Raw genomic sequence first — 22,887 nt, 5'->3', positions numbered from 1 at the left:
TGTGCCATGCAACATATTTCTTCAGTGCTTTTAGAAGAGTAGGTCATGTCCCTGTGAAGGGCAGGTAAAATTTTCAACTGCCAAATCCACATAGCTCCAAAAGTCCTTTGCTATAACTTAACATTATGATCAGAGTTAACCAACTACATCCAAAAGTAGAGACATCCCACAATTTCTCAACAAAATATTGCAAATTAAGCTCAACGAGACAGCCTCTGTGATTGGAAAAATATTTTTAATTGTCTTTTAAAGTCAGCATTAAAAGACAAGTTGATTACAGGCTGTCCCCTAGGTTATGAACGGGTTCCGTTTTTATTGATGTTCATAAGCTGATTTTGTCTGCAAGTTGGAAAATACACAGTAATCACTCAATGTTGAAACCATACCTCCACAGTATTTTAATGAATGGTATCAAAAACACATCAGAATGATTCTTATCAGAACAATTACAAGAAGTGGAGACAGAGAAGAAACTAGTTCTGCTGCTTGTAGAATGTATGTAGGTACATCAGATTTTTAAATTTAATATTATGGAAACTCTTTCATATGTAGGGATGTCTATAAGTTGGGCATTTGTAACCCAGGGACGGGCGGTATTGACAGAAATTAACACACAGGATTCTTTATCATCATAATCATTTTCAGTTTTCAATATGATTGGGAAACAATTAGTTCTTCCATCTTACAACTTATTCTTTTGACCCCAGTGCAGCACAGAGAATCAAAAGGTAACAGCATGAATAAAAGCAATGTAAACCAATCTTCCCAATGACAGCCCAAATATCTGGCTAAATCCTACTTCTCAGCTCTTGTCCATAGCCTTGTAGGTTACAGCACATCAAGTGCTCATCCAAGTAACTTCTCAATATAACGAGGGATCCTGCCTCTGTCATCCTTTCAGGCAATCAGTTCCAGGCCAACACTATCCCCTCCAACTCCCCTCTAATCTTTCAACTTTCGACAATCTACACTTCACGGTTATTGAACTTTCCTTTAACAAAAATGAGTTCTTCCTGTTTGCCCCATCCAGGTCTTTCAATAGTTATATACACAACAAAATCTTCCCCTGGTTTATTTTGTTCCAAGTGAAACAACTCCAGCTTAGCCAAACATTCCTCATAAAATTCTCTAACATTATGTTCCTGTAATGTGCTGACCAGAAATACATCATTGCCCAAGCTGTGATCTAGCATAGGTATGATCTAGGTTTAGCACAAATCATCTGGCACTCATTTTGCACCTTGCCAAAAATAGGGAATAAACCATGAACCTGCACTCCACTGTCCCATTACACTTCTCAGAATCCTACCATTTATTGTGCATTTGCTTGCCCTGTTCACCTAACATTTCTTCCAAAATGCATTGTTGTTTTATGCATGATTTATATAGGATGTTTTCAGTCTTGGGTGAGCCACTGGGTGAAGCTGACAGAAAGAGAGAAATTGTAAAAAAAAAGTTTTAAAGTTGCAAGACAGAATTGCCTGAGATCCGTGAACACTATCACCCTCCAGGTCAGAAATGATACACAGTGCAGTGCAACTCAAGAGACACAACTCCTAAAAAGAAAATGGCGGCAAAACTGTGAAAATGCCACACATCAGATCAACAGGATTGCTATTAACTTCTGAAACAATAATATAATGAACATTTAAAAATCGAATTTCTGTACGCTAACATCCTGTTTTTCTATTTGATAATTCAATACTGCAGAAGACTCTTCCTCAAACTAGCAAGAAATGGAAACCATGAATATTGTAATGTTAAGGTTCTTTGCTAAAAGTTCCAACATACAATATCTTAATAGTCCAGTCTCTCAGTGTTCCAGTTTCAGAGAACAGCTGTTCTCCAGTCCCATGGGAATTAGAAACTAAGATGACGGTGTCAAGTAAAAGGATTGGCATGGAACATGGTCTGTTGGGAAGTCATAAATTAAATGCCCTCAGTGCTTGATGATTTCAAGTAGTACTAACTACATTTGTACTGCCCTCAGACACTAGAAGCAATTCTAGGCTAGCTCGGTTCGGAAGAGTTAAGATGAAAGATCAAGAATGGATAAGTAAACTGAAAAAATAGAAGTGTGCTTAAAAATACAAAACAATTCAAATGCATTGAAAGATAAAGAAAATAGGATTCAAAAGTGGAGCCAAAAGTGGCTGCCGGCAATGGTGGTGGAAGCGGATACGATAGGGTCTTTTAAGAGACTTTTGGATAGGTACATGGAGCTGAGAAAAATAGAGGGCTATGGGTAAGCCTAGTAATTTCTAAGGTATGGAAATGTTCGGCACAGCTTTGTGGGCCGAAGGGCCTGAATTGTGCTGTAGGTTTTCTGTGTTTCTAGGACAGCTACTTTGTCCCCTTCAGCAAAAAAAGATGCTATATGTATGTTTCACTTAGATTGAACATTCCTCTACACTGAACCTAAATGGTCATTCTTCATGTGATCCTAATGAACGCAAGTTAATCAGAGATGTATTAAGTACACTGTGTTCTCTTCTTGTGTGTACTTTGCTGCTATTTTGAATTCTGCATTTTTCTTCCCTTGCTCTTCTCTGCTTTTCGTGCTGTTTTGTTGTTTAAAGCATATTCTCTGTTACTGGAGGCTTCCAAAATGAAATCAAACCACACTCACCATTCAAAGTCCCTGGGATTGTCACAGAATTTCTTTGGTAGCTCTTCAAAAACAATTGTGCAACTACAAAATGAAAAGCTTTTGCCATTTTCCATCTTTTACCCGCATTTTTTGTTTGGAATTACATTTAGACATCTACTGCTATGGAATCCATGTGGTCTGAACCAATTCACTGCATTTTCCACACATTATTTCAACACTTCATTAAGATCTTTTTCCTTCCCAATTCCTTTGTTCTCTGCTCTTGAACACCATGGAGTACAAATTTAGTTGGGCAATGGCACAAACTAGATGGATTGGATTGGCCGTCCATTAAACTAAATAGTGTTTGGGTGGGGGTGGGGGTGGTGGGTTGGTGGGGGGTAAGTAGGTGAATGTTTCAGATGAGGGGAATGTTAAAGAAACACGATCAGGTCGGAGTGTGGTGTAGTAGAATAGTTAATAATTAAAGTATGACAAGAAGGAAGAAGAATATAAGAGTGTATCTGGAAATAGAATCAGGGCAGGAAAAAAAAATGCTAAAAGGACAAGATTAACAGCTGTTTATCTGGATGCATGCAGCATTCACAAGACAGATGAATCAATAGCAAAAATAGAAATAAATGTGTATAATCTGGCATCCATTGTAGATACACGTTTGCAAGGTGACCAAGGCTGGGAACTAAATATTCCAGTGTACTAACATTTTTGGAAGGATATGCAGGAAGAAATACGAGATATCTGTGTTTATAAAGGCTGAGACTAGTATAGTGGTAAGAAATTATTTCGGGTCAGTAAATCAAGGTGTAGAAAGAGCAAGGAAAAGAAGTTGGCAGTGAAAGTAGTTTATAGCCTTCCTAACAGTGGCTATACAATAGAACAGAGTATAAATCAAAAAATAATGGGAGGCTTAAAACAAAGATTCTGAAATAATCTTAAGTGACTTATCATCACATGAACAGAATAAATTGAGTTGGCATGGATGGCCTTGAAGATGAGTTCATAGAATGAATTGAGGATAATTTCTCAGAACAATATGTTGTGGAGCTAAGCAAGGACTAGGCTTTTTAAATCTGGTTATATGTAATGAAACACAATTAATGATCTCATGGTGAAGGATCCTTAGGTGACCATGACATAATAGAATTTCATATTCAGTCTGAAACCAACGTCTTAAACTTAAATAAAGGTAATTAAAATAGCAAAAAGGTAGAACTGACTGAAGTGGACTAGGAACATAGATTAAAAAGGCAAGACAAGCAATGGAAGATATTTAAGATAGTTGATTACTCTCAACAAAAGGTATATTGCATTGAGAAATAAATACTCATAAATCCATCCACGGCTGACTAAGGAAGTCAAGTATGGTATCAAATTGAAAGATAAGGCATACAATGATTAGTTGGAGGCCAGAGACAAGAAAAATTTTAGAAATCAGTGAAGGATGACAGAAGTATCAGTGGGAAATAGATCATGTGAAAGCTACCAAAAAATTTGAAAGCAGAAATCCATAGCTTCAAACAGAATATGAAATGAAGAGAGTAGCTAACTCAATCTTAGGTCCCATTTAGGAAACAAGGAAATGAAACAGATTTTGTACAAATAATTTGTATGTCTTCAGGGTAGAGGTCAGTAAAGCATCCCAACAGTAGCAGAAAAATCAGTGGGCAAAACAGGAAGGAACATAAAATAATCATAATCTATCAGTAGAGATATGAGGCAAATGAATGGGACTGAAGACTGACCTTAACTGGATAGCCTACATTTCAGACTGTTAATAGAAGTTGCTGAAGAGATAGTGGATGATCTTCCAAAATTCCCTGGATTCTGGAAAGTTCCAGGTAAAGTGAAGAACCACAAAAGTAACAGCATTTTTCAAGAAAGTTGGGCTAAAAGTTGACATTGGTAAAGAGTTTAATCCATTATAAACAAAGTGAGGCAAGATGTTTAGAATATATAAAAATAAATCAAATGTGACTTAAAGAAAAAGAAATCACATTTGACAATTTTATTAGATCAATGTTGGGAACTCAACTGTTTGCAATTTATTCAGCATTACTGAATAGCAATGAGGATGATAAGCTTAAAACAAATGAAAAAGTCAGATTAATATTCACATACCTTTGGCAATATCAGTTGCCCAAGTCATAATCTGATCCATGTCCATTTCCTCACTTTCATCACTGGACAAATATTCATATAATGAACCCCCAGGAGCATATTCTACAAAGTAAAACAAAAAGTCAACAATTACCTAAAGCCAAGTCAATTTTTAGAGTTTTTAAGTACAATATACAATTTATAGCAAATGTTCCCCAATTCAGAACAAGGTAATAGTAGTCCACAGGCACAAAAGTATAAATAGTACAAATGTGCATACATTTTGGCTCTACAAGTATCAATATCAATAAATATACCAATTAAATTTTTCAAGGCCAGATTGCATAGTTATGAAAGTATATAAACATCGGGCAACAAAGCATAAACATTTTCAGGGCATTTTAAGTGATTTCACTTGATTCCACTGCACAGAAAAAAAAAGCACAACCTGTGGATCATGAGTTGGCCACTGATGAGAAGTTTGAAATACCAATTTAAACAAATGTATTTTCTGAAATCCTTTAAGTATATTGGCTGCACAAATTGTTTCACCATCACTACAATTCCATTTACATTTTCATGGCACTTAATTTCCAGGATCAGAAGTGCAAAAAAATTGAAAATCAAACAACTGCAGATGCTGGAAATCTGAAATAAAAACTTGTTGTTGTAAATGTTTCAGGTCGACGAACTGAGAGAGAGAGAGAAAGCAAGTTAGTCTAAGTGGCAGGGAAGGTGGAGGATGGCAAAGAGTGGAATTCTCCAACTTCAGATAACGTGCTCTTTTCTTCTCTTTATATCAGGACCGGCCATTCGTGCTTGCCACTCCTCTGCTGCCCTTCTCCCCTTTTTTCATTTATTTTGACCTGCTCAGCATGCCCCTAGAGGCCAGACCATACAACATCACATCATATAGACAAAGGAGCTACATTATTTCAACCTATTACAAACATTCCCTTTGTTCCACCCATCGCCCTCCACCACCTTCCCTGCCACTTAAACTAACTTGCCTTCTCAGTTCTGATAAGAGGTTTTTAAAGACCTGAAACATTAACTGTTTCTCCTTCTACAGATGCTGCCTTTTTTTGTTTTTATTAGTGCAAAACTATTGTACACTTGTCTGTGACACTTTGCGAGCTAATCATGGTGAAGGCATTTCTGAACAGCCCTGATAGTCACAAAAAGTGTAAGTAAACCATGAAAAGTCTGCTTAACTTATAGATGCTGGAGGAGACTAGAGAGTTCTGTGAAAAAGGTGCCAGCGTTAACAAAAAACATGGCTAATGACAGTTTGCTAAGTGTTCAGAGACAGACATAATGAAGGTAGCAAAATGAATAGGGAAATGTTCGCGTGCAAGTCAATTTACAGAGAAACATTTGTTGCTATGTATCAGTTTGATAATTGGATATTGATAAAGGCAAACAAATTTATTTCAAATAGCAACGAGGCATGTACAAAATGTTTTAGTAATGCTTAGAGAATGAGAGAATAAAATATGAGTGGTAAAGATAGATAAATTAAAAGAGAGACTTGATGTTTTATAAAAAAAAAATCTAAAATGCCTGACAGGAGTTCAACCATAAAGTAAAACATTTACCTAGGTGTACAGAATCAAGCTTCTGCAGGTCCTCTTTCCCAGAAGATAGTTCATTACACAGACTGCAGTACAATCAAAATTTAGTTTTCGTCTGATGGTGAAAGTCATTTATATATTCTAAAGTTAAACAGAAAAATGTGTTTCTGGCCATCTTCTAACAATGATTACAACTGTATACTTAATTTGCGTATCACTATAACTATTATCTGTTTGAATTCAATTTCAACATCCAATCAAATCTGAAGTATAGTGTGTACACAACTAAAGCAATTTATACATGCTTCAGAGTTGCTATTTGCATTACATTCACCAGCCCTTCATCAGTATTGAATTTTCAGTCTGATCCCTAGCAACACAGCATTTCTCAATAATTTGTCTTTATCACTAGAGGAAATAATAGCAACCAAAGCTAATAAAGAACATTTTTTAGTAGACAATGACTTATTTCAAATATAGTTGCAACAACACAAACTCTATTGTAGGTGGTAGCAATATGATCTGCTGGTAACCCCGCTGCTGCTATTTTCCTGTAGGCTTCATCAGTGTTGTCCTCTGCCAAGAGCCTCCAACTGGTAAATCATAGTACAGGCAGTTCCCAGGTTATGACAGGGCTCCGCTCCTGAGAACTGTCCGTAACCAGGACTGTTGGTAAGTCAAAATTGAACAGAAACAGCTGTGATGGGACAGCGAGCAGGTACAGTAAAAATGGCCAACAGCCAGCCTCACTTAGTGAGTGAGCAAGCAAGTCTGCTCAACACTTCCAGTTCTGCGTGGCCCAACCCAGCCCCCAAGTGTTGTGCCCCGGGGAAGTGGGGGGGGGGGCGCAGGGGGAGAAAAATACCCCGTCCCCACTTGGCAGAAGATGCCTGCAGCCCCACAGCAGCCACCAAGTCCATCCCCTTCCATCCCACAGGTCTCCCAAACTATTAGTTCATATGCAGGGGCTGTTCATAAGTCGAGCATTCATAACCTAGGGAGGACTGTACAGAAATTCTCAATGAGTTGCAAGAAAACAGATTAATTTAGTTAGTCCACACCAAACACATTTCCAACTCAACCCTGTAAAGTAACAAATAGCACGTGACCATACTTCAAAAAGTCTGTCACTGGCTCTGAAGCACTTTAGTACACACCAAAGCAAGTTTCTTATACATTGTGTTTTTAAACACTTGCAAAAATCTCTCAAATTTGGCAATTTACTTTGTCATTTATCATACAAGCTAGTAGATTATGAGGTCGATGCAAGTTACAAAGAACCCCAAAATAATCAAGTGGGAAAATTATGACTAATGGATTTCAACGTTGGAGGTGCAAAGTTATACACATTGGATAGGAACGAGATAAAGGGGAATATTTTCTTTTTTTTTGAAAGACTCGAAGCTGTAGAAGATTAAAAGAGGTTTGCGTGTTCATCCACAAAAATTCAGGATTAGTGCATTGTTCAAAAATGCAATCAAAAAGACATATGGAGAGCTGCTATTGAGTTCAAAAGATGAGAAGTTATACTTCTGTTCAACAAGCCCCATTTGGAGTATGGTGTTTAGCACTGGACATGACATCACAGGAAAAATACATTCAGCTCACAGTGTTAAATTATAAAGTTGCATAACCTTGGTTTGTTTTCTTAAAATTTAAATGTTTGAGTTGTGACCTAAATCAAGTCTGTAAAATGGGAAAGATAGTGAAAGGGTAGATAGAGGAAGACTACTGTTTTGGTGGGATTGAGACCAAGGGTCATAACATTCATATCCAAGCTGAGCTACTTGGAATAAAAGTGAATAGCAATTTTCCACACAGTACTGGAAAATTGAAAAGGATATTGATACTGGGTTACTTGAAAACCAAGATCAAAATCAATAGAGAAAAAAGATCACAAGAAACTATTTATATCTCACATACATGACCAGGATGCCCAATTTAATATTTTCAAGTGAATGATTTCTAGATTATAAAACAAATCCCAGTGCACTTTATTTCCCCCAAAACTATTTACAATCTCTGAAGCACAGAATGAAAAAAAACCTACAATTTAAAAAGCTCGTAACTCATATTATATTGAAAACTACTTTTAAGATGGTCCAATTATATACATTATGAATATCTTTTAATGCTATCTTTATGCATACAACAACTATATACATTACTTCAAAGAAACTTCCAAAGATAATAAAAAGCAATTTTGCCTTCTAAATCTTTGAAATCATTGGGGTCCATGAGATGACTCCCCTTCAAAATCCCTTCACAGGGACTAACAGATCCATTTCTGAATCTGTTTCACAGAGCCACATGCAGGAACCTTGCTCTTACCTTTCTTTCATTTGCTGAATGTCAGTGGTTCTGATTGGAAGCACTGGCAAAAGTCAGCACATTTCAGCCAAAGACTTAATCACTTCTGATCAGATCATATTCAGTCAAGCAGTGACTTAGATACTTCTTAGGCAGACCTTTGACAAGGACAGCTTGCTTCCACTGCAGCCCAATGGGTTCTGGAGGTAATTGATGAGGCCAATGTGGGACTTGTGGACTTTACCGTAGATGGTGGTTAAATATAATCATACTAGGCACTATTTCACTGGACTAAATGATCTATGCTAGCAATGTTTATCTACCATACAAGACACTGTCCACTCTATTTCATTTCATCTTATCAGCATGCCCTTCTACTCCTTTCTTAAATAGTTTCCTCTCCCTATTGATCTATTGTCTGTGATGTGCAGAAATATTTTCTCTGGCTTTGTAAAATCTCAGGAAGGGATCATCTTCTCCATATCTTCTTAAAACTCCAATTATTTAATAAAAACATTTTTAACAATTACTTTCAACCATTCTATCATTTTAAATAGATTGCAGCTCTTCACTAAAATTAGATATCTAACAATATAAGCACCAAGATATTTAGTTTTCAATCATCAGATGCTGTTTATCCATCAATACAACCAATCTTTTGTAGTTCTGAAGAAAAAGAACAGGACATTTTATGCTAGCTTATCATCACTGCTTAAACTGAAGTAGCAAGTACAATCTTAGTTGGTTACAGACAAAATGCTGTAATAATACTCCAAATATTCATAAATGCAAGTGTTTAAATATGCACCGAGAAGACACAAAGCAATGGAATAAACACAATTAAGACTTCCCCTCCTTTTCTTCCCATTAGTTTATTTGTGTGGAAAATTAAACATGATTATAACAATGTTTTATCTTATATGCACAAGTTATTAACACATACCAAACAAACACTCGCAAAGTAAATGCTATGTACTGGATTTCATGAAGGAAACCACATGTAAATAAAACATAACCCTGTACAGTAACTTCAAGTATTTGGTGCTACTTCTTCTTGGGCAGTCCCTGGGATCGAGAATAACTTGCTTCTGTGGAAACTCACAAGGCCAATGTGGGAGCCGCAGACTGTTCCCGAGGGAACAGTAGGTGCCCGACTGGATGGGTGGGTTTGTGAGGTGGTGTGTTCTTTCAACCACTTAAGCAGGGCTTGCGTGTGCTCCCAATGCATGGACTCAAGATTCTCATCAACTTCTCTACTTCGAGAAGTCATGAGCCAGAAATTTCAATCACTGGGGATGGCAGTTTTGGCACATTCTTAAATTCTTTCCTCTGCCAGGTTATCTCTTGCCATTGCAGAGATCAGAAATAGAGTGATGCTTTGAGATTCTGGTGTCAGGAATGCTGACAATTTATGAAAAGTCAATCCGCAGATGCTGGAAATCTGAAATAAAAGAAACAGAAAATGCTGGACGCACCCAGTAGGTCAGGCAACATCTGTGGAACAAGAAACAAAGTTAAAGTTTCGGGATGAGAACCCACCATCAGTATTGCTAGAGAAAGAAAATGTTAGCATTGTGCAAACAACTTGGTCTACCCAACAGAACCAACTGAATGTGATTAGTGATAACATTGGCCTGAGAAAGGACACTGATATTAGTTTGCTTGTCCTTCCAGTAAATTTATAAGATATTGGAGAAACAGCATTGGTGTTACCCTCAAGGTATTTGCTACTAGTAGTCTAGGTTTCAGAAGCACACGAGGTAGGCAGGTATTAATGCTGCAGAGCAGAACATTAGTTGTGAATTAGGTCTTCAGTTTTGATCTTCAAAAACCTCTTTCCTTAGTTGACCAAAAGGCTGTGCTGGCAAAATAAAGGTGGTGGCAAAATAAAGGTGGTGGCAAATTTCATCATTGACATCTGAGGTGAATCCTAAAATACCTGAAATTGTCCACATTTCCTAGGGTCTCATCATGAATTCCCATTGTTGGAGGACCTTGTTATGCAGTGGGGGAAGATGGTCGAGGACTTTTGACTTGTGGATACATTGAACAGTACAGCACAGGAACAGGCCCTTCGGCCTACAATATCTGCACTGAACATGACACCAAATTAAACTAATTCTGTCCTGCCTGTACATGATCCACATCCCTCCATTCCCTGCATATTCATGTGTTTATCTAACAGCCTCTTAAAAGCCACTACTGTATCTGCTTCCACCACTACCCCTAGCAGCTGGTTCCAGGCACCTACCACTTTGGGTAGAAAATTTTGGCCTGCACATCTCTTGGAAACTTTCATGTAGATGCCACGGCCAAGAAAGCTCAGCAGCACCTCTACTTCCTCAGGAGGCTAAAGAAATTTGGCATGTCCCCTTTGACCAGTTTTTAATCGATGCACCATAGAAAGCATCCTGAGTGCACCACAGCTTGGTATGGCAACTGCTCTGCCTGTGACCGCAAGAAACTGCAGAGAGTTATGGACACAGAACAGCACATCACTGAAACCAGCCTCCCCTCCATGGACTCTGTCTATACTTCTCGCTGCCTCGGTAAAGCAGCCAGCACAATCAAAGACCCCCCCCATCCCAGACATTCTCTCTCCTCCCCTCTCCCATCAGGCAGAAGATGCAAAAGCCTGAAAGCAAGTACCACCTGGCTAAAGGACAGCTTCTATCCCGCTATTATATGCCTATTGAATGGTTCCCTCGTACGATAAAATGGACTCTTGACCTCATAATCTACCTCGTTATGACCTTGCACCTTATTGTCTACATGCACTGTACTTTCTCTGCAGTTGTGACACATTACCTCAATGTACTGTGCAATGAATTGATCTGTATGAACAGTATGCAAAACAGATTTTTCACTGTATCTCAGTACAAATGACAATAATAAACCAATTCCAATCTTTCCCCCCGACCTTAATTGCATGTTGTCCAGTACTTGACATTTCTACCCTGGGGAAAAGATTCCAAGTGTCTACCCTATCTATGCCTCTCATAACCTTTCAAACTTCTATCAGGTCTCCCCTCAACCTCCAACTCATCAGGGAAAACAACCCAAGTTTGTCCAACCTCTCCTTATCGCTCATACCCTCTAATCCAGGCAGCATCCTGGTAGATCTCTTCTGCACCCTCTCGAAAGCCTCCACGTCCTTCCTGTAATGGGGTGACCAGAATTGCACAAAATACTCTTAGTGCGGCCTCACCAAAGGATGTTAAGTGCAAGGTCAATTCTCTCTCTTGCTTCAGTAAATGTGTCAACAATGGCTTGGAGTCGGTCTCCTAGTTCTTGCAGAGGCCAGCATCCTTTACATTATGCAGCTTGACTATTGAGATTAGGTAGTCTTACCTCTGCAGTGTAGTCACCATAAGATGAACAGTTTCTTATTAATTCTGAATACTGGCTCCACTCCCACAGAATGCTTGTACTTATATTTGGAGAACACTTAAATAACCTCTGGCAAGTTTGTCAAATATCCAGGGGGCCTAATGGACCATATAAAAACTTTGCAAAGTCAGTGTGCTACACTTGTACCACATTTTAAAGCTATTGGTGAGAGAGCACCTCCTGTCATAGCAAGTTTAACATTTCCCTCTAAATACACCCCAAGGAGGCACACCTTACTGAAATATAAACATTTAGAACATAAACAGTACAGGCTCTTCAGCTCACCACGTTGTGCCGACCTAAAAATCTTACTCCATGTTCAATCAAAACCTTCCCTCCTACACAGACCATAACCCTCCATTTTTCTTACATCCATGTGCCTAAGATTCTTTTAAATTTCCCGATTGTATCAGCCTCTAACACCACCCCCGGCAGTGCGCTTCAGGCATCCACCACACTGTGTAAAAAAAAACCTACCTCTGACATCCCCCCTAAACTTTCCTCCTCTGACCTTAAACTGATGTCCTCTGGTACTGGCCATTGCCACCCTGGGGAAAAGGTGCTGGTTGTCCACTCTATCTATGCCCCTCATAAGTTTATACACTTCTATCAAGTCGCCTCTCATCCTGCGTCACACCAAAGAGAAAAGCCCGAGCTCACTCAGCCTTTCCTCGTGAGAGAGAAACAAAGGACTACAGATGCTGGAATCTAGATGAAAACACGATGATGCTGGAGGAACTCAGTAGGTCAATGTTTCGGGTCAGCACCCTTCTTCAGGGCTGAAGATAGGAAAAGGGGAAGTCCAATATATAGGAGGGAAAAGCAGAGCAGTGATAGGTGGACAAAAGAGGGGAGGCAGGGTGGGAACAAGGTGGTGATAGGTAGATGCAGGTAAGAGATAGTGATAGGCAGGTGCGGGGGAGGAGGTGAGAGCAGATCCACCGGGGTATGGGTCAAAGGTAAGGAGAGAAAGGATAATAAAAGGTAGAAAAAAAAGGAGCTAGGAACGGGAAGGAGACCCCCCCAACCCATCCTGCTCCCACCCTGCAACTTTCCACTGCCCCCGCCATAGGTGCAACAGCTGCCCTTACACCACCTCCATCCAGGGACCCAAATAGTCCTTTCAGATGAGACAGAGATTCACCTGCACCTCCCTTAATATCATCTACTGCATTCGGTGCTCCAAGTGTGGCCTCCTCTACATTGGTGAGATCAAATGCAGACTAGGTGACCGTTTTGCAGAACACCTGCGCTCTATCTGTAACCACGATCTGCATCTCCCCGTTGCCGGTCACTTCAACTCCCCCTCCCACACTATCACTGATATGTCAAGTCCTCGGCCTCCTCCACTGCCAGGAGAATTCGAAGTGCCAACTGGAGGAACAGCACCTCATTTTCCATCTTGTAACCTTGCAGTTTAACGGCATGAACACTGAATTCTCCCACTTTAGGTAATCCCCACTCCTCTTCCCCAAACACCCCCTCCACCATGCTTCTTCTCTCCTTCCTTTTCCTAGCCCCTTTTTTCTACCTTTTCCCCCCTCTCCCTCCTTACCTTTGACCCATCCCCTGGTGAATCTGTTCTCCCCTCCTCCCCCGCACCTGCCTATCACTATCTCTCACCTGCAGCTACCTATCACCACCTTGAGACAACCAGAACTGAATACAATACTCCAAGTGTGGTTTAACCATGGTTTTATAGAGCTGGAACATTACCTTGTGGCTCTTGAACTCAATCTCCTGACTAATGAAGGCCAGCACACCATATGCCTTCTTAACCACCTTATTAACTTGCGAGGCAACCTTGAGGACTTGGACCCCAAGATCTCTCTGTTCCTCCATAATGCTAAGAATCCTGCCATTAACCTTGTACTCCACCTTCACGTTCATTCTTCCAAAGTGTATCACTTCACACTTTTCCAGATTGAACTCCACCTGCCAATTTTCCGCCCAATTCTGCATCCTGTCTATATCCCATTGTAACCTACGACAACCTTCTACACTATCCACAACACCTCCAACCTTCATCTCATTTCGTGTCATCTGCAAACTTACCAACCCATCCCTCCACTTCCTTATCCAAGTCATTTATAAAAATCACAAAGAGCAGGGGTCCCAGAATAGATCTCTGCAGAACAGTACTAGTCACCAACCTCCAGGCAGAACACTCTCCATCTACTACTATCCTCTGCTTTCTGTGAGCAAGCCAATTCTGAATCCACACAGCCAAGTCTCCATAGATCCATGCCTCATGACTTTCTGGATGAGCCTACCATGGGGAACCTCATCAAACACCTTACTAAAGTCCATGTACAACACATCTACTGTTCTACTTCCATCAACTTGTTTTGTCACCTCCTCAAAAAAACTCAATTAGGCTTGTGAGGCATGATCTGCCCCTCACAAAGCTATGCTGACTATCCCTAATAAGGCTATGCTTCTCCAAATGCTCATAAATCCTGTCCCTAAGAATACTCTGCAATAGCTTGCCCACCACTGACACAAGACTCAGAGCTTTAAGATTTAAGAGTTGCTACTTCCTTGTTTTAACCTCAAGTTCCTACAGTCACATTTCTTCTTGAAAACTTATTCCTCTTCATATGCAACCTTTGTGGTTGATAAATAAGTTGAACATTTTTTCATGACTTTAAGTACAGGCTGTAGACAGAGACAGGTATGGGTTTGGGGTGAGGAAAGGCAAGAGTGAAGCTTTTAGGTATGGCGAAGATTAATTCCAGTTTCCTATGTCATTTTCAAAGTGATACATATTCTGCATGTATTTCAATCCCTTTTGATGCAAAGTGAGTGAGGGAGCTACTGCACAAGATGGAGTCCATCATCTTAAAGTTAACACTGCAGTTCCTTTGTTGCAAATTTTTGGAACAAATGGAGTGTGAATATGGTACAAGAATGCTGTGGTGCAGATGAGCCGATCTGATAATGTTCAAGATATAATCAGGATATGATAGCTAAAAATGTTTCTGGAAGAACGCATAAAATTATAAAAATTATTCTATCTCAACTATTCTTTTCTGCTGAATGAAAGATTTAGAAGTATTTAAATATGAAATATGGATATTTTATCTAATATAAGAATGGTATTTACAGCAAAATTTAAAACTTAATACCAATTAATCAAAAGATGTACTGTATCCGCAAACATACACATTCATATTGATAACTTAAATACTTGGAGAAAGGAAACAGTGACTTAATTTCAAAAAATGTAAACAATACTATCCAGAAAAAGTAAACAATGACCAGAGTTCTGTAAAACATAGGCATTTGATTCAAATAAATTTTCAGTCTATTTATGTAATGTAACAAATTTAACAAAAGCAATATCATATGTTTATGTTACACTTGCAAGAAAACTATCTAAGGCTACAAAATCTGTTTTTCTATTGACAATGAAACTAATATGCATTTCATTAGAGCACCATATTAAGTACTTAACAAGAACTGTGTAGCATATTAGATACATACTCACCAGTGACTATGGCGTAGTTGGGTGACTCTAAGACAGCTCCATAGAACTGAATAATATTTCTGTGGCTGAGGACACTGAGAATTTCTGCCTAGATTCAAAAATTACAAAGTATATTATTCATACATTTACAACAATAGTATTTGAAAACAAACAACACTTAAAAATAAGAGGATATTATAATTTCCCTGCAGGACTTTGTGGTCTTTAAAAAAGTTACACACCTTAAAATTATAAAATATTTAGAATGAAATAAAAGTTGACTACTCCAAAAGGCACAGGCTAACAGTGCAAATCAAACAAAGACCTAAACCATAATGTGTTATGATCATTTCCCCCATTATAAATTGTACTTAAGTGAAATTTCGAATTGAAATGGACCATCATTTAAAGTGGAAATAGTTTGTTCTACAAGACAAATTTTATTTGAAGAACTGTTCCACTTAGCCAATTTGAAAGAAAAATGGACAATTCTAAGTACTTGATTAACAGATTTTATCTACAGGACCTTTACTTCAGACTTAAAGGAATGAGAGTTCTGCCAAATATCTCCTGGCTTTACAGCTTTCATATTCAGAAAAGCAGACACCTCCTGTGCAAGAATAGCCTGCCCTCAATTACCACACCACATTCAACAACATGAGTTATAGCACCCACAATTCTTGTGTGGTTTGGAATCAAATTGGGAGGACTTCACATTGGTATTTTGTGGATAGAATTTTATTACATTGATGCCATTGTTCTTGATCAAAACTAGACATGAAGCTCCATTAACAGCACCGGCTTTCATGGAACTTCTATGGAACACAGTGGCACCAATGTTATAAAGATTTATCCTATAAAATACCAGTGTCAAGTGCTCTCAATTCAATTACAGACCACTCAGTCGAAACCGTGGATGCTATAATTCATAAACAAAACTGCCTCGGACAATCTAAATAAAATGACATCCTGTCAACAGCACAAGCAGTGGTTTGGGGTTGGGAGGAAGGTTACTGAGGTACTTGTCTTGCTGCATTCTGAATGTACACAGGAACACTGTGAGCCATTTTTATCAAACTTTGTACTTTTTTTCCCCCCACTTATTTACAGTATAGGTCACCTGTGGATTTACTGAACTCTCTATCAATATCTCTATTTCAGGCTAGATAGATGGTGAAGCCCAGGGCAAAAAGGCACTTTTCAGCATCAATCAAAATTTGTGTCATTGACTCCTGTTGCAATGGCTTGACTGTATTGTTCATACAGATGACTACACATTCCCTGGCACCCCAGAGTTGTGCCACACGTCATACAAACTAGAAGTTGAATCCTCATGCTGTTGGATGTGGTGAGAACTTTGAAACAGGCTAATCTTCAACAACTGTCAGTACACAGAAAGTGACTTTCTTCTAAACATTCAACCCCAAATCAAGAGGTCTTTAGCAGAGCTGTGACCCTGCAAGCCACCCCACTAACCCAGAGTGTTGTATCCAAGGCAAAATTTCTCTCTTTCAGAGTGCCTAATTCTGTCCTGTCCTAGGGATGTTTATTGTGAATAACAGATGACACATTATAATTTATTTTAAAACAGTACTGTTCCAAATGAAACTTGTCAGAGGAATTTAGATGTTTCCTAAAAATTCTTATCTTTCTCTCTAGATCAGCATTCATCATTTAACATTTTATCAACAAATAACAAAGTTGAAGAAGGCTCTCCACCACAAACAATCTCATCATTCCAGAATACCAACTATACATTGCATCTCCATAGCAGCAACCTGCTGTTCCTTGGTGTTCAGTGCCTAGCTCTTAACCTTTTCCTGGATACAATTCCGATTGCTCTTGAATATAAAAAAATTGAGACAATGTCAATTTTAAATTTAAGCTTTCATAACTCTGAGCTTTGAACATGAGGAGTTTCGATCTCTCACATCCAAAGCATTGGTACAGAGTTTATATCTGAAGGTCAGGATTTCTGTGAGGGTGGAAACCTGAAAGTTGCACTTGGAGAGCTTTTGCTGTTAACACAAATCCATTCGGATGCTGGACTCATGGGGAGTCCACATGAACATCTGTGCTGGGGTGGAGCTGGCACAGGGACAATTTCTCCATTGATTTCAATGGAAGGGAGCAGCTGCAAGGGACTGGGGTAAGAATTAATTTATTTATATTTCTAATTGTAGTATTTAATACTTATATATGTTGTTCTTTATACGTTTGTAATTGTTTCTAAATCTGATAAACATCCAAAGTGTTTGATATGTTCTGCTAAGGATTATTCTCAGCTTTTGTGGACAAGGCCTGCTCTGCAACTCCATTCCCCAGTGAGCTCATTACATTATGGAATGTCCTGTTGACGTACAGGGCCTTGCTTCAAGCAACTGAGCCAGCTCTGGATTGCACAATCTTGCTGGGGTACCACAGTGTCAATCTGAATTTCATTCTACAACCAGCAGCAAGCACATTAAGAAAACAAACTCAGAACTGAATCTCCCTCCAGACACGGATTTTTGAGGACATGCTGAGTTTTATTTCAACAGCTTGCACTTAAATAATATAGCAAAATTATTTCAGGGCACTTTATGGAAGCAATCCCAAATAAAAATTGGCAGTGGGTCACTCAATGAGACAACAGATTGACCAAAAAACTTGGGTCAAACAGATAAGCTAAGGAGCATATTAAAGGAGGAAAGAAAAGTAGAGGGGGAATGATTTAAGGAAGGAACTTCAGAGTTTAGGGGAGTTTAGGCATTGCAATTTAAGTTAATAATGATACAGGGCCAGAATCACTGATAGAACTGGAGGAGACTAGGGAAATAAGAAAGGGCAAGGTCAAGGAAGGAATTTAAAAACAAAGATTTCAACTTTAAAATCAAAACATTGCTTAACTGGGTCCAAATGCAGGTCTTCCCTACCTGGTGTGAGTCAGTCTAACAGAATAAGGTAGGGGAGCCATTTACATAGAACAGTACAGCACACGAACAGGCCCTTTGTTCCACGATGTTGTTCCAAACTAGGTAAACTAGTAATTAAATGCCTAACTAAACTAATCCCTTCTGCCTGCACAATGTCCATACCCCCTCATTCTCTGCACATTCATGTGCCTATCTAAGAGCCTCTTAAACACCTCTATTGTATTTGCCTCCACTACCAACCCAGGCAGCACACTCCAAGCACCTACTACTGTGTAAAAAAAATGCCCCGCATATCTCCTTTGAACTTAACCCCTCTCACCTTGAATGCATGCCCTCTAGTATTAGACATTTCAATCCTGGGAAAAAGATGCCAGCTGTCTACTCTATCTATACCTCTCATAATATTATAAACTTCTATCAGTTCTCCCCTCAGCCTTTGCTGCTCCAGAGAAAACAACCCAAGTTTGTCTCACCTCTCCTCATAGCACATGCCCTCTAATCCAGGCAGCATCCTGGTAAACCTCTTCTGCATCCTCTCCAAAGCCTCCACATCCTTCCTATAATCGGGCAACCAGAATTTAATGCAATACTCCAGATGTGGCCCAGCCAGAGTTTTATAAAGCTGCAACTTAACTTCCTGACTCTTGAACTCAATGGCTTGACTAATAAAGGCAAGCATGCCATGTGCCTTCTTTACCACCCTACCAATCTGTACAGCCACTTTCAGGAAGCTATGGACTTGGACCGCAATATCCCTCTGTACATCAGCACTGTTAAGGGTCTTGCCATTAACAGTGTACTGTCCATTTACGTTTGTTCTCCTCACATTTGGCCGGATTAAACTCCATCTGCCATTTCTCCACCCATATCTGCAAGTGACCTATATCCTGTTGTATCTTTTGGCAATCTTCTACACTATCCACAACACCAGCAATCTTTGTATCATCTGCAAACCTACTAACCCACCCACCCACATTTTCATCCAGGTCATTTATATACATCACAAATAGCAGAGGTCCCAGTACAGATCCCTGCGGAATACAACTGGTCACGGACCTCTAGCCAGAATAAATCCCATCAACCACTACCCTGTCTTCTATGGGCAAGCCAATTCTGAATCCAAACGGCCAAATAACCATGGATCCCATGTATCTTAATCTGGATGAACCTACCATGAGGGACCTTGTCAAACATTTTACTAAAATCCATGTAGACAACATCCACAGCTCAAACTTCATCAATCACCTTCTTCACCTCCTCAGAAAAACTCTATATCACGTTAGTAAGACACGACTTGCCCCGCACAAAGCCATGCTGACTGCCCCTAATTAGGCCATGGTTTTCCAAATGCTCATAAATCCTATCCCCAAGAATCCTTTCCAACAGCTTTCCTGTCACTGACATGAGACTGACCAGTTCATAATTTCCAGGATTATCCCTATTTCCCTTCTTGAATAACATAACAATGTTAGCTACTCACCAGTTCTCTAGGACCTCGCCTGTGATTCGAGAGGACAAGATGACCTCGGACAGGGCCCCAGCAATCTCATCTCTTGCCTCTCTTAATTACCTGGGGTATATCCCATCAGGCCCTGGGGACTTATCCACGTTAATATTCTTTGAGAGACCCAACACCACCTCTTTATCTCAAAATGCCCTAGGTTATAAGCACGCTCCACACTGATCTCACTATCCTCCACATCCTCCCCCTCGGTAAATAGCAATGCAAAATACTCATTTAGGACCTCCCCCACATCCTGTGCCTCCAAGCACGTGTTCCATCCCTTATCCTTGAGCAGTCCTACCCTCTCCATAGTTATCCTCTTGCTCTTGATGAATGTATAGAACACATTGGGATCCTCTTTAATCCAACTTGTCTGATGTTGGAATAACCAGGTCTCATGTTTAAATAAAATATGGATGAGTGTTTGAGCAGTAGATGAGGCAGGGACAGAATTGAGTATTTACAGTTATAGAAATAGGTGGCTTCAATGGTAACACAGATTTGTGGTCTGACTTTCATTTCTGGATCAGATATGATATTGGGGTTGTGAACAGTCCAGTTGCATATAGTCACCACAGAGAAGAATATTGTGAGTGGCTTGGGAATGAAGTTTGCAAGTTGTTCCAGAATCTAGTAGGCAGACGTTTCTGCTCACCTACAATTGGATGCCTGAATAACCATCTGAAGCTTTAGTGGTTGTGGAAAGATCAACACAGGCAATGGGGGGGGGGGGGGGGGGTAAAGCTGGATGTTGACAGTAACATGTGTGAAAAAAGACAAAGCTCTCCACCAGTATAAACGAAGCGGATCCATCAAATTCGCTAACCATTTCTCATGTTAAATCTAGCATCAAGTAAAAAGGTTGAAGAATTAGGAAGGCAAGAAATTATTTTTTTTCATATCATATTGTGAGCTTTGTCCAACTACTTGTCACATGATTTTTGCAGTTGTTTGTCATGAGAGCAAAGTAGCTGCTTATGTTTCTGCATAAAACATCTCCTATGTTTTGCTCTGCACCTTTCCTCACAGCATTTCCTCTCCATGCGGAAACAAAAGTGTTCATGAATGCCAACTCAAATGTCTCAAGCCAGCATGATCAAAGGGCCCTCCTCTCTCTGAGGAATCAACACGCCCAATAAAACAGGCACAAAACTAATACACCAAAACCACAAAAATACCATATTCTTATATAACAGAAAATTATGAATATTTGACAGATTGTACTTAACCATTCAATTGAACATTTATTATCTGAGTACATCTGACTGTGGGGAACCTTTAACAAAACCACTAAAGCCACATATTTATTTTGCATGTTACTTTACAGATGGGGAGCAGCTCCAAGTGGTCAGTCAGAAACTGCAGGCAGATATGGGAACATTTTTCGGGGCAATTCAAGGCAACGTGAAAGGCAATATAAACAATATAAAGATGAAATATTATTTATCTGCATTCATGTTTAAGATGCTCCATAAATCAGGAGGATGCCACAAAAGTTAGGCAGCCAAAAATAGCAATGAATTTATTGCAATGGTTAATGTGTCCACAAAATGTGCCATATTCTTAATCATGACCACTCTGCCTGAAAATATACATAAAAAGAGTAACGGGAAGAGTCAAAATAAGCAAGAGGTCTAGGCCTTACCTCTTTTTCTATTTTTAGCAATTTCTTGACAGCCACCTCTTTGCCTTGTGACAACCATGTTGCTCGGTAAACACTACCGAAGCTTCCTCCGCCACAATTTTCATGAAATTGTAAATCATCAAACTTGATTTGTAAAAATGATGGACTGAGGGACAACATTGCATAATGACCACTCCGGAATCTGAAAAATATGAAGTGAAAAGTTAAATAAATTGCCACTGAAATCGGTAAGCCTAGAACCAAACTATACTAAATGAAGTTTCGTTACCAAGAACTACCTTAATATTAGTTTCAAAAAATGTATTTGCTGTTCGTGTCCGCGTGTTGAGGGCTTGATAACAAAAAAAGTTTCTTTAATCAGACCGTCATCTATAAAAACTGCGATCAAACCGCGTTCATCCCTTCAAAGTTGTAATGCTTTCGCTCAACAAAGTGAGCTTCACTGCAAAGGTACTTCAGTGCAAAGTGCTTTGGGATGACGTTATATTAATGCAAGTGTTGGCTTTTCCAATAGACCTCCCGCGAGAAAGGCTGTTGTCTCAGGTCATCGGCCAGAAAAGTTAGCTCTCAGCCACCGGCCATTTCCAACATCAGAAAAGTCGAACAGCCGCAGCCTTTATGTTCTGACACGATTGCCTCTGCTGGGTAACGTGGTGTCAAGCTCGCAGGCTGGGACGATGACCAAGGAATGCCCGGCACGCCGTGCCCGGCGGCTGCGATCACTGGCGCAGAGCGAAACAGCGGGAGGACTGCGCCCGAGCGCCCACCTCCTTACTTCTGCCTCAGTGTACAAAATACACTTGCAAGAACTGAAACACTAAAAACAAGCACTGTTTTCTTCCAAATTACACAACAAGTTAAAAAAAACACATTTCTGGGAATAGGGAGGCGCCTTCTGGCGAATGCAGTCACGTGAGATCGGGATGTTTGGGATCCCGGTCCGATACATTGTGTCCTAGGGTGACACGGAGAACAGGCACCGAAAGCCGCGCCCCATATGCACCCACCGTCAACCGGCCTTCCCGTCTAACTAAGTCACTCGGATGCACAAGACTGCGGAAAGTTACAGGCAACACCACCAACTTCAGGCGGGCTCCATTAGGGTCTGTCTCGTACTTCCGGACTCCGCAAAAGCAAAGAGCGGAGTCTTCCGCTGGAGAGAGGGGACAGGCGAGGTATCGGCTCTCTTACCTCCGCTGTACTTGCTCTGGCCTGCGACTGGGAACGAAAGTGGGCGGAGGGAGCAGGGACGATGATTCCTGGAAACACGCTGACTGACCAGAAGATCCCCGCACGGAGAACCCACCCCTTACAGCGGGGGAGGTAGCGCCTCCTGCAGCCGCCGAGCATGTGGCTGCACTGCTGTCCGCAA

General features: G+C 40.0%; 1 protein-coding gene across 12 annotated transcripts in view; it reads right to left on the bottom strand.

Annotated features, from left to right (window-relative positions):
- LOC127578264 (mitogen-activated protein kinase kinase kinase 20-like) overlaps positions 1-22,887 on the bottom strand; it is a 101,971-nt gene extending 79,084 nt beyond the window's left edge. For 6 of the 12 annotated variants that reach the window (XR_007957508.1, XM_052030058.1, XM_052030076.1 and 3 more), the window contains exons 1-4: positions 21,794-22,334; positions 21,516-21,696; positions 15,473-15,560; positions 4,730-4,831 (exon numbers count right to left, since the gene is read on the bottom strand). Coding sequence is in view for 11 of the 12 variants with exons in the window: in XM_052030058.1 (XP_051886018.1) it covers positions 4,730-4,831; positions 15,473-15,560; positions 21,516-21,674 (349 nt within the window). In the remaining variant the exon portion in view is untranslated. Of the gene's footprint in view, positions 1-4,729; positions 4,832-6,306; positions 6,424-15,472; positions 15,561-21,515; positions 21,697-21,793; positions 22,335-22,522; positions 22,660-22,706 lie in introns of those variants that run through there. The other 6 variants (XM_052030098.1, XM_052030108.1, XM_052030088.1 and 3 more) reach the window with 6 other exon arrangements.

The sequence above is a fragment of the Pristis pectinata genome, chromosome 1 (genome assembly GCF_009764475.1).
Source record: "Pristis pectinata isolate sPriPec2 chromosome 1, sPriPec2.1.pri, whole genome shotgun sequence".
Lineage (NCBI taxonomy): Eukaryota > Metazoa > Chordata > Chondrichthyes > Rhinopristiformes > Pristidae > Pristis > Pristis pectinata.
The sequence above is the reverse complement of the archived record's forward strand: the minus strand, read 5'-3'. Positions and strand labels throughout refer to the sequence as shown.